Genomic DNA, 18,457 nt, shown 5'->3' with positions numbered 1-18,457 from the left:
ACAAGAGAATTATTAGATGTTACAAATATGTATGCTGATAACTGGCTTCTATAGAGGGTGCTTAGTACTTGGTAGGATTAGACTCATCATACATTGCAGTAAGGCTTTAACATTGGCAGACACTTGAAAACTTGAGACCTTAAAGACTCAAAACTAGAAGGCAAAGAAAAAGTACCCAGTGTTTTGTTTGTCATGGGACTTTCATAAACAATCTCTGTTTTTTTTTTTGCTGCCTGACTTAGGAGTTTTGAATGCATGTGATTGACGCTATTGCTACTGTGTTTTAAAAATGAATAATATGCTAGATCCTGTCATTCTTAAAGAGATGGAATAGTACCTTGCTTCTTGAGTAGTCCTATTGATCTGAGAAGGGTACTACTCAAGGGGAATAGTGGTAACAGAATCTGGTCCAGAATATAGTTTTTTTTTTATCGAATTAAATTTTTATTTTTAGTCAAGAATAATATATTGTCACCCTCTTGTGTATACCAACTGATGGAGGTATTTATGTTTATTAACTTGTTCCTTTAAGTAGTCTGATGACATGACAGAGGTCTGCAACCAAAGCTTCTGTATTTTTGACATAACTGAAAAAATACAACCTTAGGCACCAAAACAAAGCAAGTTTTAAATTACCCATTCTCATTGCTTTCTTATTGGAATGATGCATTTAGCTTTGCATTTTTGTTCACTTACCACACAATATATATTTTAGAGACATGCTGTATAATAATATTAATCACTGTGCAGGCTGATGTGAAGTTTTTTGACACAATATATTAAAAAAACATAGCTGAGAGTTAGACGTGAGAAATCCTCTAGAATAGAGCCAGGGGGTCATTGGTTCCAGTATATGACTAAAAGTGAAATTGTGTCTAAATGACTTTTTCAGTGAGAGCTGAGCTGCTGGAACATATATTATCATAGTGATTGGAAAATTATTTAATCTCTTCTGAGGGCTTTTAGTTAGTTTAACCCCATTTCACATTTCTAATGCTGATTAGGTCTCTGATCTATTGGTTTCAGTAAATATTTGAAGTTGGAATTTTCCATGGCCTTTGTCATGTCTTGGTTAATGTTTCTTAATGCCTGGGAAGTATAATTTGTTATGTGGAAGATTTAGAGAGTAACTGCATAGCGTCGGGGAGGGGGAGTCCATTCCCAGTGGAGTATCATGAACCCTAATCCAAGCAAATCTTAATGTTATTGCTGTTTCTGTGGGTGAAGGTTTCCATTCTAAACTCCTGTTTTCAGTGGCTCATAATTTACTGAAAGTCACCTTTTGGGCTGAAATTTTCTATGCCTCATCTCTACCCCAAGGTGACTATCTTGCAAGATTGAGCAAAAATGGCTTGACCATTATCAAGCAAAGAGAGAATGTTTCTACTCTTGAATAGGACCAGTGGGCGGCTGTGCTGCTATTTGAAAAGAAAATGTAATCTTCATGGGTGTTGAGAGACCTAATAAAATACATACGTTAGAGAAAAGGGAGACTTACCTCAGAAAATTCCTAGTCAAAATTTAAATACACAATACTGTCAGGACAGCAAAATTAGTGAAATATGAAAATAAGGCGGAAAACACAAGTTGCTGCAAGTACATCCAAAGCTGTCCAAAAAAATCCATGAAAATGATGATTGTTGTATATTGTCTGGAGTCTTCAACCAGATTAGGGTCCCAATATGCTAGGCACTGCACAAGCATGTAGTAAATATGTTATGGAGTTTGAATATTAGTACTTTATCAGGTAATTAAAGACTGCGGGCCTGATTCTTATTTACATTCAGCCCCTTTACGCTCCTAAAGGTGCTTTGGATATAAATGTAATTTGCACCCACTTAAAGGGCACCTTTACATGCTGCCAGGACACTGTAAAGGGACCTCTGTATAAATGAAAATTAGGTCCAGTATTGTAATACATATGAAAATTGGAGCAGAATTAACATTGTGTTCAGTCTTAGCTTTAACATTTCTTGACTCTTGAGTGATTAACTTCAAGTATCCCAGCATTGTTTTTTTGCATTGCCTATATGTAAGTGTATGTTTAATACACTGTAAGTATAGAATAATCCTATGTAGTTATTTCTTGAAAAGATATTTTGCCTGTGGGCCAGGTACAGGCTTTAAAAATTGAGTATTAAGCTAGAATATTTTCTGTTGGAAATTTTGAAAGAAAGACCTTTACTTGGCACTAAGTAATTGTACACCAGACTCAAACGCAGTTTAGATTGTAGATGGGATCCTTCTTATTAAGGAGGCAACCTCTGAGTACAATGTGAATTAAAGTAATGAGGTGCATTTTCCTATCACCTCAGATATCTTATCGTCTTATCAAAATTTATGGAAAAATACCTAAAAGCCCTTTCAAGGTCCAGTTGTGCCCATTTAGATAAAGTAAAGAATACATATCTCCTGGCTGTAGGTAAAAGCCTACATCTTTAACTTTTAGGGTTGGCCTGTGTAGCTGGAGACTGCAAAACTGAATTAGCAGCCTGGAGATTTATTATTTTTAAAGCAATTAGAAATAAAACACTCTTCCTCTTCCTCCTTCTTCCTCACTACGCCCCCTATCCAAATCCATTAAATGGGAATTATAAAACAGCATCTGCTAAATCTTCCCTTTTGTTGCTGTTTCTTCCCTTGTCAGATGTTTCAAAGAAAGATGGGAATGGTGCAGTGCAGTAATTGGAATGTCCCACTGAAGATGCTGAGATCAGCCTATGTACACGGAGTATAAGGCCATGTTGAAGGACACTTTAAAAGAAAATAGGGATAGAAATAGAAGCAGTATCAGTTTGTTATATTTCTTATCCACTGTCTATCTCTTTTTTGGAGGGTCAAATTGGAGGTTAAATATACAGAATATGACTAATATTCATTGTTACCGGGAACGCATTTTATAAAATTCATCAACTTACACCCTAATTGAGAGCTGTTCTAAGCCAGTTATGTATAGTCTTCAACAAAATATATTTAGATATGCTGTCCTTTTGACCACGTAGGGGATGGTCAGACTTCAGAGCAATAGTGGGATTTCTGCTTTTACATTTTTATTATACTTTTACATTGGCATTTTAAAAGGGACCTAAAAGGAGGTAGGCACCCAACTCTCATTGACTTTCCCATCATCAAGTCTTGGTGCACTGGGGAAGTTCCAGAAGACTGGAAGGGAGCTAATGTTGTACTAATTTGAAAAAATATAAATGGGATGACCTGGGTAATTATAAGTCTGTTAGCCTGACATTGATCCCAGGCAAGATAATGGAGTGGCTGATGTGGGCCGATAAGGCCCAACCAGTCATTCAGAACATGACTTTAGACAATCAGACCTGAAATTTTAAAAGTAACTAGTGATTTTGAATACCTCATTATCTGGCTGCCCAACTTGGGATACCTTGAAGGGGCTGAGTACTTGCCCTCTGACAATCAGATCCCTTTAAGGTTTCTCAGGTTTGACTCCTAGTCACTTTTGAAAGTTTAGGCCTCAGTATCTAGAGCAGAAGTTCCATTTTTCTTAATCATGTCTGACCAGAATGTTTTCTACACTTTGGATCAAATGTTAACTTGTATCCACTTACCTGATCTGCATTTGGCTTGAAATATCTTTTAAGGATTGTTTGATGTAGCTGATAACTCTTCTCCCTTTCCTCCATTTTTTTCTTTTTTGGTTCACAGGGCATGCAAAGTAGTGGGGCACAGGGAAAGCTGTGCATGAGTTTGACTGACAATTGCACATCTAATGCATTGGTTTTCAAAGTTGCGGTCATGCCTCTTTGGGTGGCGGGAGTAACATGGGTTTATTGGGGGGCATGAGGACTTGACCCCTGCTCCAGCGTCTGCTGGAAGGACGAGGAAGAGGGATGGCTGAGGAGCAAGAAGGCATGGCGTCTTCCTGTGCAGGAGTTCAGAGTGGCTATACTAGCTTGCTCACCTATCCAGAGGCTGATGTGCACATACCCCTTGTGAGATAGTTCCTCCCTGCCCTGTCTCTGCACGGGCATGCTGAGGATTATGCCAGGGCTGAGGAACCTGCGGTCTGTGATTCTGGAAGGAGTCCTGGAGGGGTGTGTCTGTGGAGGGAGCAGTACAAAGAGAGGGTCTCAGCTTGGCTGTCTGTGTCCTGCCAAGGCTGCCCACCCAGAGCTTGCCCTGGACAGGGTTATGCTTGCAGACTGTGGAGCAGCAGGGCACCCTGGCTGGAGTGTGCTCACAGACCCCAGTCTTCCTTGGGAATACTGCAAAGAATGAGATTTGAATCTCCAAGGTGGGGTGTGGCAAAAAAGGGTTTGGGAACCTTTGACCTAAAGTATTGCTAGGACCCTGGAAATAGACTTCAACTGTTAGACACTGGTTTTTAGATTTTCAACATATATACAATGCTTAAAATAGCTCTATAGGATTAGCATTGTTCTAACTATTTATTTAGCTTATTTTAAAAATACACTTATTCTGAGAAATTAAGAAAACAATAGCCCGTTCTAATGTATGACCCTGTAATTTTTTTCTGCTCTAGAAGCAACAGATGCATCTTATGTCTTTTAATGATCCCTTTCCCCACCAAAAAGGTGTTCCTAGGGCATGTCTGTTCTGATTCACAAGGCACGTTTTTATTCAAATGTTTCTGCAGAGTTACAGTAATCTCAGGCAAGATGTCTAAAGGTCTTTTTAAGGATTTCTGATTGTCTAAAGATGCTCTCTTCAGTTTTTTTTCCTTTGTCAGTCTCATGTATATGAAAATCATTGTTCGCTTAATGTGGTCCTCACATCCTAGGTCAGCTTGTGCCAAAAATAACTGTGCTGAAATTAATGGTTTTATGTACTCCAGGGTATCTTATTTTTCTCATTCAGTCCCAGGATTTTTCCTTTGGGATTAAACTAAAGGTCATTCATCCATATCTCTGAAAGCAACTGTGTGCGGCCCTAGGTGATGACTGTCCTTTGGGATCTGCATGGAAGTTATTGCATGCTTTTACACACATGGTACTGCCACAACATTGCATTTGGGGAGGTCAGAGATAAGCATATAGCACAGTATATATATGTAATATATTCAAAATAAATCCCCACACAATCTCCCGCTGGGGTGAGGGACAGAGAGAAGCACCTATGTGACACTAGGCACTTGGATACTATGGTGATGAGGGCAGGATAAAAACTTGACTGAAATGAATTATTGTTGTAAGAGGTTTCTTAATAAATCCTAAGGACCCAAACCCAATCTCCTGGAACCCAGGGTACACAGTTTACAGTGTATAGTTAATAGTTAACACCACCATGATGACAAACATCAAGCTGTCACCTTTAGTTATTTTATGGCCACATAATGAGCCTTTAGTGGTACTGAACAGAGGGTACCAGGTAAGCAGTAAGGAGTCCGTTCGTCCTGTATCTGTTACAAAGACTGCCCTAGCTAGAGCTGGGTGGACAGTACCTGCCTTGTAGCTGCACAGGAAAGATGGGAGAGGGAAGGAAGTATTATATATAAAGTAGCCCTGTCCTATGTACCCCTAACATTGCCCCATTAAAGAAGAAAAGACTTGGGGGATCCATGCAATGGGAAATATTTTAACCTATAGCTGCCCTCTTTGTGCTGCCATGCAGGGGACCCCTGGTGAGTTGAGCTTTGTGTCCTATAAGGCAGTGGTTCTCAACCTGGGGTACAGGTACCGCTGGGAGTATGCAGAGGTCTTCCAGGGGGTACATCAATTCATCTAGATATTTGCCTAGTTTTACAACAGACTACATAAAAAGCACTAGCAAAGTCCGTACAAATTAAAATTTCATACAGTGACTTGTTTATACTGCTGTATATACTATACATTGAAATGTAAGTACAATATTTATATTCCAATTGATTTATTTTATAATTCTGTGGTGGAAATAAGAAAGTAAACAATTTTTCAGTAATAGCATGCTGTGACACTTTTCTATTTTTATATCAGATTTTGTAAGCAAATAGTTTTTAAGTGAGGTGAAACTTGGGGATATGCAAGACGACAGATTCCTGAAGGGGGTACAGTACTCTGGACAGGTTGAAAACCACTGCTATAAGGGGTGTGCACCTCCTGTATAACACCCTGGAATCCAGTCCTTGCTTCTGAAAAGAGGAACCACCTTTATTTTGACTGAGAACCTGTGTTAAGGGCTTAATCCGGTGCTAATCAAACCCTAAATCTGGTGTTGGTGAAAGATGGGATGTAATTTATTGACAGGCATGCATTTTGTCTCCAGTATATCCTCCAGTATCCTGTGCTGAACATCTTCTGTGTATTGATTTATCTTTAGGAGTAAGCAAAGTCTGCCATACTCTGAATGTGCTTACTAACTAACTTCTGATTTCATATGGCTTTGAGAGTATGAACATAGGAAGAATGTGGGCCATAGTCAACTACAGTTACAGATAGCCTTTACCTCCCCCCAAAAATAAAATAAAATAAATCAGTACACAGCGTTGCAAAATTATATTACCTAATTCTCAGGTTAAAAAATCCCCAAATGCTAAAATGGAGTTAAGGCACCAATCCTGGAACTCCTTGCAGATGACTGCTGTGTCCACAATGAGCTTAACTGATGGACTACAGTTTGTCTGCATGCCAAAACTTGTGGGATCAGGGTCACAGTTTGTAAACTCATATCCGAGACATCAGAAAAACAACTTTAATAATAATACCTAGTTCTTATATAATGATTTCATTCATAGATCTCAAAGGAGGTCACTATCATATCGCCATATTACAGGAAAAGAGTTGTGTAACAGTTTAGAAATACAGTGTTGAGACCGCAACCTAACAACCTTACTGTGGTACTTTGTGCACTCTTGATTCCTAGTTTGACTTGTATATTTTGTTGAGTGAGATGCTGTTGGATGCTAGACTAGTACTTGGAGAACGAATGAATACTGTTCAGGGTTTACTTGGAAGGGTGGATAGTATGGAGCAGTGATACCCGGAGTCAGTGGTTCAGGAGCCAAATGAGTGATCAGTGTTACCCAAAAGAGTCACAGTAGTGTGAATTCATTGTTTCATTTACTATTTTTTTATATATCTACTGACCAAGTATTAGCATTTTATCGATTACAATTTGTTAATAACATATTAATGAATCAGGATGTTTTTAATTACTTAGACTGGTTAATAAATCATACAGTGTTTTAATGTCATGTGCTGCAGGAGACACATGAAAGAGCCATTTGTGGCTTGCAAGCCTCAGTCTGAGTATCGCTGGTATAGAGTGATGTTTGTGTAGTATATGCAGAAGGTAAGGGGTATGACTGTGGTCTCTTGGTTGTCAGATGGTTGGACATGGCTTTTGTGTGGATACCTAAAGGGGAGAGGTGTTAGCTTATGTAGCTAGCATGACATAGGAAGTTAGGCATCATGCTGTGATGCAGGCAGGTGCAAAGAGCATGCACAGGGACCGGTTGGAAGATGCTTTATTAAAGGTCCTTTGAGAGTGATACAGTAGGCTCAGCACTACTTCTGGGTGTAGTGAGGTCCCCAGCATTAATTCATTAAGTGCCTACCAGCATGCTGCGGAATCTCTGGTCATGTAGGTGGCACATATGTGTTGGGTGATGTGAAGCCAATAAAAAAATCTAAACAGCTCAAATTGTCTAGCTGGAAGGCAAAAGAATACAAGTGCGTCTTATGACTTTAGTTGGAGGGCATGCAAAGGGACAAGGACAGAATAAGATTGTTTTGGGTACTTGAAAATATTTGAGAGTTTTAAAATGTAACCACAGCTTAGAATTCGTGATCTTTGTGAATGCAGCTTGCAAAGCCCTTGCTGTAGGATCAGTGATTTGTGGGAAGCTTTGGTATGTGGAAACTTGGGTTTCTGTGTGAGCAGTATTAAAGCTGGGTAGAGAAAGATGGCCCAACTTGCAGGCTTCTCACTCTTAAATAAGTTTAGGACCCCAGATAAGGATACTTTTCACAATATATAAGCAATCTTGAAAACTTTCTTGGTCTGCTGACATTTGGTGAACTTTCTAAATTCTAACAGACTGTGGGCATACTTTGTAATATCATTCAGAACTATCCATATGCTTTTTAGATGCGTGCACAAATGTTGGATTTGGCAAAGGGGAGGCGAAGGAAATTTGCAAGCCATGTTTGTCAGTCAAAAGAGGTTTTAAGCTCCAAGGGTATGTACCTACATTTTGTCATCTTGGCAGCGATCTCTCTGTCACTTAATGTCACCTCAGGAGTCCTTATGAACTTTACAAATAGAGCTGGCTCTCTGTGCAGTATATATACTGCCCCTTTGGTGATCTATGTAATGTCCATTAGACTTCTGGCAGAATGTATACACTTCCTGGTGCTGACAGAATGTTCATACTTTTTTTTTCAAGGTGAACTCCAAAAATAAGCATCTCGGTGTGATAAATAGCCCTGTGCATTGGATCTTGTCAAAGACTCTTGAAATTTCTAGGCCAAGCTATTTTTGAGATATGACAAAATAGTGTTGGAAGATTTAAAAAATGAATTGCACTTATTTTTTCAGTTAAAGTCACTATTGAACAGGTTTTAATTGACCTGTTTGGATCCCGTTTTCCCCACCCCACTTATCTTATCTCTAATTCCTACATATGTTAAAGCAAAAAAATCGGAGAGCAGTTTTCTTCCTTTCTTCTCCCAAATACTGCTCCTTCTGAGTTACCTTTCCCCACCTCGTAACCCTAATATTACACTCTGCAGGAGTTTTAGACTGGAAGCTTCCTAGTCAGCATGCTAAACTCCTCTGCGCAACACTTCTCCTCTTTCTATACAGAGAAGAAACAGCTAAACAACGTAGCTATCTGAGCACTCTCCGTGGAGGGGAATTAAAAAAGAAAAATGAGACACTGTACCATTGACCTTGGTTCACTGTTATTCTACTACCCATATTCATAGGTTATAAAGCCAGAAGGGACGACTGTGATCATCTAGTCTGACCTCTGGAAAAACATCTAATCTTGATTTTAAAATCTTGGCTTGTTTGTTTAATCTCAGACCTCCTCCAAAATTCTCTCCTGGTCACAGAGCCCATCAATAAAATTTGACATGGGTTATAGGAATTTTAAGAAGGCGATTATAGGGTTAGCAAGAGGCAAATTAAGCCATATAATGGAAGTCATGTTACAGCTTATAGCTTAGAGAGGTTACCATGAAACAAGTATTTTGAAGTCTGCAGAAAGAAGTGTATTGTTTGTACTTCACCATTACAGCTATTCTAACTTGTCTCTCACATCCTCCTTTTTAACCTCCTTTCTTGTGGTCTTATTTGCATTGTAAATATCTGAGTGTGTGTAAGATGGCAAACTTCCATTCTGTCTAAACACTGGTAATACTGTCTACTTTTCTACTGCAGGTGAGCTTCAATGAATTCTGTTCATATTTGCTTTACTTTCATTTCCACATCATCCTTTCCAAGAATAGCCATTTTAAGTTAATACCTATTCCACCCATGTGCTCCTCTTCCAGAGATTTGTTGATAATTCCAAGATAAAATGTTTAGGAAAAATGCCTTTTAGAAACCTGGAATTGATTTTACTTCCAAAGACTGAGTTTCAGGTCCTGACGCCACAAATCAAGGGATGGTTCTTGCTGTATTGTCCTGGCAAAGGTCCCTCTCCCTAGGTGGCAAGGATATCAGTCTCCTAAAGGGAAGGGTAACTTGTATAGATCTTTGTGGTACTTATCCTGGAAATAAAAGGCTGAAGTGAAAAGGTATTAGCTGCATCTAGGAGAACTTACACTTGATGAGTTAAATCCTTTTTAGTGGGATATTTAGAAGTGTAGGAAGACCACTGGCTACAATAAAAAGCCATGTTTGGAAGAAGAAGCTTTTGTCTTGGAGAGCTAATGCAGATCTTGAGTAATTTTTGTGGTCTCCAGTGCTTTACATTTAGAGTTAATTTGGAATTGGTTAATAATTAACAAGTAACATTTAGCATATCCATTGTTTTGTCTTTCCTAGATAAATAAGGCTCTGCATTTTTAAATGTAAGATATAGCTTCTCTCTCTCTCTTCTAAAAGAGAGGATGATACAGCAAGTTACAGTAGTCCTTACCATGAAATTTTTCTTCCACTGGATACCCTCTTAAAGGAGCACTGTGCTTTGTCCTTAAACTTTAAGATTGTTCAGTGAGTGTCACCCAGACCAGTAAAGTAGCTAAACTCACAAATTGAGATTGTCTCCCATTCTCTGATCCCTTTGTAATGTATAAAAGGGCTGGAACAGCATAAAAAGACCCAGAAGCCCTATATCCGACCAGGAAGGGGGGTTGTTACGTGCCTGGATGCTCTGCAAGGACGAGGCCCACACACACAGGTGAATTAATTGGCTTTAATGAAGGTTAAGTGACATACCCGCAACGGGAACTTCACGCGTTGCTGCCACTGGCTTGGGGAGTCCAACGTCCGAACAGCTCGGTCAGGTTCGAAGTTCAATGCGCAAGCTCTAGCCCTTAGCAATTATAGCATCATGCTAATAGCATGCAAACTAGCCTTATACATATGCAATAAGGGACTTTCCAGCAGCAATGGCCGCCTCCTCTGGCCTTGGGCCAGGGACTTTCTGCAAACTTTTCTGCAGTTCCTCAAAACACCGGGGCTTCCCACACAGGGCGGTTTTAACTGGTTAAAAGCAGCAGCTGCAAGCAACTTCTGTCCGCTCATAACCTTTCCTTGAGAAAGCGCAAGCCCTAGCTCAAACCGTGACAATATCTTCCGGGGTCCCTCACAGGGGTGAAGGTGTTTCCCCTTGTGCAGGCACTGTGGAAACATCTGTAAGATGGCCTCTTGAGGACCCCCTTGCAAGATCTTGGGAAGGAAGCTCTCTGTTGGGATCAGAGCTGCAGCACATAATGTGGAGATTCTTGGCAGTGCCACTGCCCATGGGGCAGTCCTGGGTGGCTGCCCTAACTTAGGTTTTAAGGGGTGTCTAAATTATGCTGGGAGCTTCTGGAGCCCCTGGAGCAGCCCAGAATTTGGAGGACACAAAGGTGGCTTACGATTAGACATGCTGCTATCAGAGGCGTGATTGCAACAGATGTGGATGCACCTAAGCTAGCTTTGATCAAACTAGTTCAAATAACAATGACAGTGAAGCCACAGCAGCTCCAGAACCCACCCAGGACCCTGGGTATGTACTCAAGTGATTAGCTAATGATACTGTGTCACTGGTATTGTTACTCGAGCTGGCTAGAGCAAAGCTACCTCAGGCATATGTTACTCCTGGGGGAATTCTGCGTCACAGCACATGCACAGAGTATATGTCCTCCCTGCTTCGCGGCAGAAAAATGACTTTCTCATGGGGAAGCAAAGGAAAGCCACAAGAGCGGTCATGCAACCCTCCCCAACATTATGTTTTGGGTGCCCAGGGCAGCCAGCAGAGAGGTAAATCACTGTGGGGCAGAGGGCAGGACTGGGGAAGACACAACAGTTGACTCCTACCCTGCGCTGGGCTCAGTTGCGTGTCCCAGCTGGGCTGGGGAAGAGGGGACTTCCTCCTCCCCTGCACAGCATCGGAGCTGGGTCAGACTCACCCCCAAATTTCTTCCCCCGTTGTAGGAAGCTCTGCAAACTCCCTTGCCCCCTGCTTCCTTTACCCATTGCTTCTTAGCTGCAGAGAGTGGGATCCCTGTACAGGCAGCTGCTCCCCCATCTGCCCAATCCCCATGCATCCAGACCCCTTCATACCCAGACCCTCCCACTGAGCCTCACCTCCATACTTAGAACCCCCCCAATGAGCCCCACTTCCCCTGCACCTGGATTACCCGAATGAGCCCGACTCCCCCCACACCAGGATCACCACCCCACCAAGCTCACCTTCCAAGCATCTGGACCCCTCACTGAGCCCCCACACCCAGACTCCCTTGCCAAGCTCTATCACTGCATCACCCAGAAACCCCTCTGAGCCCCAACCACCTTCACCTGGACCCCCCTACAGAGTCCCATTACTGTTGCACCCGGAACCCCCCAACAAGCCCCTGTGCACGCAGATCCTCCTGAAACCCAGATCCCCGACTGAGCCACTCGCACCCAGACTGCCCCACAGGGAACCCTCTTAACCCACACCTGGATCCCCCCCACACTAAGCCCCTCTACATTTGGATCCTGCCTGCTCGCACCTGGTGCACCAGGGTCCTGCAGTGTTACTGGGACAAGCCCTATCATTGTGCTGTGTCAGGGTTGGGTTCAGCCTCACCGCTGAGTCCGTGTCCTGGGTGGGTCGGGAGCTGCACAATGATCTCCCACCTCTGTGCAGCCAGTGGCCTGTGCTTCCCAATGCCATACTGGAGCCTCCACATTTATTTGACAAAATTTGCAGAATTTTAAAATATTGTGCAGAGAATTATTATTTTTTGGTGCAGAATTTTTAATTTTTTGGCGCAGAATGCCCTCAGGAGTAATATGTGCTGCAGTCACACCTCTGATTCCAGTGTAGACAGACCCTCAAAGATGCAGCGCAGAATCTCACCCATTCTTGTCCTCAGAATTGTGTCATGTACAGTAATTGGGTAAGAATCAGAAGCAGGTTAGTACATCCAGTTAGTGTAGAGACTGGATTAAAGGGTAGATCTAGACTGTCTTCGTGCTATTTATAATATTGTTGTGCTGTATTCAAACAGAGATATATTGTGCTGTCAACATTTGCACTCTGAGTGAAGAACTGACTATAAGTCATTACAGATGGTTGACAGACTGCAGTAAATCCCAACTAATGAAGAAATGCAGAGCATGTTAATTTATATGTAAGTTGAAGCAATTGGCTGCTAACAAAGCCTTTAAAATTATCTCTGTACTGAGTGATCATAAATCACCTGTGTGAGACTAATATTTCAATAATAAATAATATATTTTAAATTAAAAACTACATAGCTTTAAATTATACTGTTATAATTTGATAACTTGTCCTGCAATTCACTGAATAAACTTCAGTCCATGTGCCAAAATAATGTTGCAAGAAATAATTATATTTTACGGAACCAATTTATTATGAGCAGCAATCTCAAAACATGAATATATTGTCTTTCAGATCTAACTGTTATGGTGTTCAGGTTATGTGGAGGATATAGTTGCAGTTTAATAAACATGCAATATACAGTCATATAATTGTAAATAAAAAAATAATTCCAAAGAGCACAACATTTTTTACAGGGTGATCCACTTTAGCAGTAGTTTGCACTTTTACAGTCAAGGAAAACAATAAGATTAGATTCTGCTTCAGTGGAGAAATTGGTTTGATTCCTGCGTTTTGACTTTGGAAAAATAGAATCAAAATTGGTCAGTGGATTTCTTATCTCGATGGTTATCCTCCAGACTGTTTTAAAAATTGGCACTGTTGAACTGAGAAATATCTCTTCATCAGTACTTGACACTAGCATGGCTGTACTGTCAGAATATTGCAATCTCCAGAGTATTAGGTAGAGAAGTAGACAAAGAAGGAATGAAATGTGGAATAATTAGTATGCATCATTCCATTGTATATTCTTTGTGAGCACACTTCATTTGCCAAAGTGTTATTGGTATAAGGCAGTGGTTTCCAAACTGGGGTTCGTGAAATGTTACAGGGGGTTTTCAGAAAAAAATTCCCTAATGGTGGACAGAGCTGTCCCTAGGGACCCTGGACAACACAGGGCTAGCAGCCCAGAGCCCCTGGACTTCCAAGAGCTAAGCAGATCAAAGCAAATATCTCTGTCACACTGAGAAGATTTAAACTTCAAGACTCCTTGTAAGAAATGGAAAGGGAGGTGGATAATTTTTGCTGTTTTTAAAATTAAACAGGCAGCTAGGATTGTTTTTAAAATTATTCTGAAGAACAAGTTTAAGCTTTGTTGTAACATGCGTTGTTTGCCTGGACTGCTCAAGACCTGAATGCTTGTGTAGGAGGAACTCTTTGAGTTGGCTTAAATACCTTCATGATGAAACATAGGAGTCTTGTCTTATAACAGGCTTATTCAAAGTGGTACAAGCTACGAAAATGAGATCTTGGAAGAGTGTTGCCGTTTTCATAGTGTAATAAAAATACTGTAATGATAAATAAGAACATAAGAATGGCCATACTGGATCAGACCAAAGATGCATCTAGCCCAGTATCCTGTCTACCGACAGTGACCAGTGCCAGGTACCCCAGAGGGAATGAACAAAACAGCTAATAATCAAGAGAGCCATCCCCTGTCGCCCATTCCTAGCTTCTGGCAAACAGAGGCCAGGGACACTTAATAACAGTTTGTAATAAGCATGTCATAAAAACAAATTTTATATTTCCAAGATCACTGCTTTTTATAATTTATCCTCAGGTAAAGGAGAAAATCCCTGGAAATATTCATTTTTAGGAGGGAGTTCGCGAGACTTGACATTTTAGTGAAAGGGGTTCACAGGTTGTTAAAGTTTGGGAACTGCTGGTATAAGGCATTCTAATGAAACAACCTTGATGTAAGTCCAGCTGCAATATTTAGAAGTTCCGTCCATATTTTAGACAGGTGTTAAAATTCTAGGATATCTTTAAAGAAGATGTTTAGAAAATAACTTTTTTTTTTTTGTTTGTTCTCTGTACATGTTTGCTGACATGAATTATCTGAATATGTGAAAACAGCTAGACTTAAACAGCAGCTATACTTCCTCAGGTTAATCATCCATTATGGAGTCTTCTCACAGGGAGCTGACCGCTGTTGTAACAGAGTCGTGGATTAGATGGACCCTGGACTGATCCAGTATGGAAGTTCCTATGTTCTTCTCCTCCCAGCAGTATCAGAACAGCAAGTCATGACTGCTAAAAATGACTAGAATAACTTTGTCTCTAGGTGTCTTCTCCCTGTTTTGAGAGCGTGAGAGTGTGTGTGTGTATAATATAATATATACATATGCACACTACATAGCAGCATGAGGTGGATTTTCTTTGCCAGCGTGATGGACAGTTGCTGATTCATGAAAGAAAACAACCATCCTGCCAAGAACTGGAAATTTGCCATGTTGCTAAATAAACTGAGATCCCACTCCCATGGGCAGAATGGGATTTCAGAATGAACCATTAGTTTTCTTACTGAATGCAGCAAGATTGAATGTAACAGATGAAACTACTGTTTTTCTGTGTTTTTTTCTCTTACTCTAACTTAGAACTCCATGACTAAGCAACAGTGTAATGAAGGCATTTTAGATTACATTTCCATCTAAGCAATTCCTTTTGCCAGTAAACTATTTATTAGGATAGTTCTCTGTATACATAGAATCTATTTTACTTTTATCACCAAATTCTTTATGAGGGGAGTGAGGGAACAATTCAGAGTAGATCCATGGATTCCAAGAGGGGTTTAATTATCAAAATAAAGGTTCAGAGTGATGAGAGGAATTTTAATAAAGTGAAAGGTATCAATGAAGACAGGAGCTTAGAAGGATTCAGTAAAGGGCATTTTATGAATAACAAGAACATCCAGAGTTACAGTAGGTAGTATTATCAACAAACTCTAAGAACTTTGAAAGGGGAATAAACTGTCATGCTTAAGGGCATCAGCCAACCCCTAATTAATGAGGGTTAAGGAGAAACTTTCCCTATGGTCAGATTATTCTGTAACTGCCTGCTGTAGGATTTATTGCACCTGCCTCTGACACATTTGGTACTGGACTAGATGGAGCACAGGTTTGATCCAGTATGGCAATTCCTGTATTCCTATGAAAAAAAATTTTCACCTAAATCCTAAAGTCTATTTCTAGCAAAATTCCCATTGCCTGAATAAGTTCTGAGGGCTTGATTCTCTGCTTAGACAGAGTGGAGAAGTGGGTTGCAGAGAGTTGGTTGCAATTCCCTGGTTCTACCTGACCCCCACATACATTAAAGTGTTGAGAGAACTGGGCACAGAGGAACATTGCTCTGCAGAGCTCCACCCACACTTAGTCATTGGAACACCTCTAACATGCCCCTTTCCTCCTCTTATGTGGCGAGGCAGCAGACCCAGCTCCACTGGCTTTTATTGGTTGAGAGATTCCTGTGCTGGTTGAATGTGACCTTACCAAACTGGAGACTCCAGCCCTGAGTAAAAACTTAGGCCCCATTATTCTGTTGCCATTAATGAGGTTGAGTAGTAGCTTACTCCATGAAAAGTTTAAATTAATTGATGTTAATCTGACATGAAATAAAGGGCCTTCTTGCAGAGTAAAGTACTGCTTAAGTAAGAGTGGCAAAGTCTGGCCCTAGGTGGAGGACTCTTTTCTTTGTGGGAGATGGAACGTTAATTATTAATAGTAGTAGTGGGAACTGGTAGATAGGGGAATAATCAACAGTAAATTTCTTATGTAAAATTCCTCCTATTCTGCATGTCTCCAAATCCATCAGATTAGAGGATTTTACTGCATACAAAATACATGGGCTGCCAAATTCCTTGGTGATAAAGATGCCAATATCACTTCTGCCTCAAAATGAGGGTCATCATTGAGTCAAGGCAGTGAATGATGAAATACAATTATATTGTACATTATAATAATGACTCATGTCTTGTAGGTGCCCGTGGTATGCAATCTGGATGTTTTGCTCATTCTGGTGGATGTTTAATTTTGTTTTCTCTTACCATTGGCTGGCATCACCTCTCTTAATGGCTAATGAGACTAGTTGTAGCAGAAATTTTGCAAAAGTTCCATTTTTGGAACTTTGAGTTTTGATTCAGTAAATTAGTGCAATTACAGTAGTACAGTTATCAGTGACTGCTGGTTTCCATTGCATATCTCAAGCTACAAAGATTTTACAAGAACTTTTCCTCAACCAAACCAAACCTATTGCACTTTAATATGTAAACCTTTGCTGAAGGCCCTGTTGTTCTGTTGCTCACGCAGTGGTGAACAATTGTTTCCTGGAGTACTTCCATTGAAGTCAGTGGAACTGCTTGAGAATAACTGCTAATAAAAATCAGAGGCTCTCATTTTCTCCCCCAAAAGATTTTAAACATGGGCCGGATGATTAGCTGGTGTTAAGGGGTAGTTGTGTAAATCCATTGGCCCAAAGTGTGTCCCCTTAAGCAACTATTCAACATTGCTACAGTTTTATTCTATTTAATGCTTGCTTTTTATTATGGTCAATGCTAAATATAGAATCATAGAATATCAGGGTTGGAAGGGACCTCAGGAGGTCATCTAGTCCAAACCCCTTCTCAAGGCAGGACCAATCCCCTTACAGATTTTTGCCCCAGCTCCCTAAATGGCCCCCTTGAGGGTTAAGCTCACAACCCTCGGTTTAGCAGGCCAATGCTCAAACCACTGGGCTATCCCTCCCCGACCCTAAAAAAAGGAGGAGTCAAAGTGGTGTTTAGGACCCTCAGAAGGGGCCCACACTATCAGGTACAAATACCTGTCTCCAGCCTCTCTCCTGTAAATATTAAAATATGTTCTTCTTTTGGAGACTCTGCATTTCCATTCATGGGAAAGGGAGTTAAAACAAAATAGCATCACTACTGTAAATAACTGTAATTTTGTTTGTAAGGATATGAGCGCAACAAGAAAAAATGTCCCACCAAGTATCTTTCTTCAAATTACCCCGATAATAGGTAGTCAAAATTTTTGAATCTTCAAAAGCTTCAAATTGCTGTAAACATGATTTTGTGGTTAACATGCAAGAATGTAAATCAGGCAATCTGGTTTCTATTCCTGTCTCTGTGAAGAGTAATTTAAGACATTATATTCTCCATACCTCAGTTTCCCCAACTGTCAAAGATAAAAAATAATGTTCTTTACGAGGGTGTTGTGAGACTAAATTCATTGAAGTCTGGAAAAGGTCTTTGGGATCCTCAAAGGGAAGGCATTATGGAAATACAAGGTATTATCATTATTATAACAGAATACTGCCATAGTATTGGGCTCTTTTGGCTGGTACAGTGTCAATTTTCTATCGGATGACTCCTATGACTAGGGGCTGTCCACTCTCTTTACAGAGAAGTGGACTGTTTGATTCCATCTCTGATTACTGTGGCCCCACTGTATTGCAGTACAGCACAATATAACCTCAGAACCAGGATAGTCTTCATTGTTAAATATATACTGACACAGTGAGATAAATATGCCGGATCAGATTCTGCTCTCAGATGTGTGCGTGTACAATTATTGCTGAAGTTAACAAGAGGTAAGGTGTGTGTGTGGGTGAGTGTGCCTGAGGTCAGGTTTGACTACAGGGTACTTAAGTACCTAATTTTAAATACTGCAGTAGGATTAGGGTTGTAGTTTTCTTTGGTGTTAAACTGTGGAGCCCTTCTGTAATGGCAAGTAAATGAAAGGAGAAATTGTGCTCTGGCTGTAGTGTTTTAAGTTATAGAACGCATTAGCTGGTCCAAAGAAGAGATTCCAATGCTTATGGCTTTATTAGCCTTCCTTTCACAGACATTGAGCAGAAAGGATCATTTAAGTTTACTGTGTGTATATATGCAGGAGATTTACACGATTAAAAATAGGAATGTTGTTCTTAATCTGCTGGGAACATTTTATTTTTTAT

General features: G+C 40.4%; 1 protein-coding gene across 5 annotated transcripts in view; it reads left to right on the top strand.

Annotated features, from left to right (window-relative positions):
• SERGEF (secretion regulating guanine nucleotide exchange factor) overlaps positions 1 to 18,457 on the top strand; it is a 257,053-nt gene that overhangs the window by 95,151 nt on the left and 143,445 nt on the right. The window contains exon 10 of one of the 5 annotated variants that reach the window (XM_030560512.1): positions 14,616 to 14,693. The exons of the other annotated variants lie outside the window; for them this stretch is intronic. Within the exon in view, the coding sequence (XP_030416372.1) occupies positions 14,616 to 14,654 (39 nt within the window). The 3' untranslated portion in view covers positions 14,655 to 14,693. Of the gene's footprint in view, positions 1 to 14,615; positions 14,694 to 18,457 lie in introns of those variants that run through there. 5 annotated transcript variants of the gene reach the window in all.

Source organism: Gopherus evgoodei, chromosome 4, assembly GCF_007399415.2.
Source record: "Gopherus evgoodei ecotype Sinaloan lineage chromosome 4, rGopEvg1_v1.p, whole genome shotgun sequence".
Taxonomy (NCBI): Eukaryota; Metazoa; Chordata; order Testudines; family Testudinidae; genus Gopherus; species Gopherus evgoodei.
Note: the sequence above shows the minus strand (reverse complement) of the source record. Positions and strands in the feature narration are given on the sequence as shown.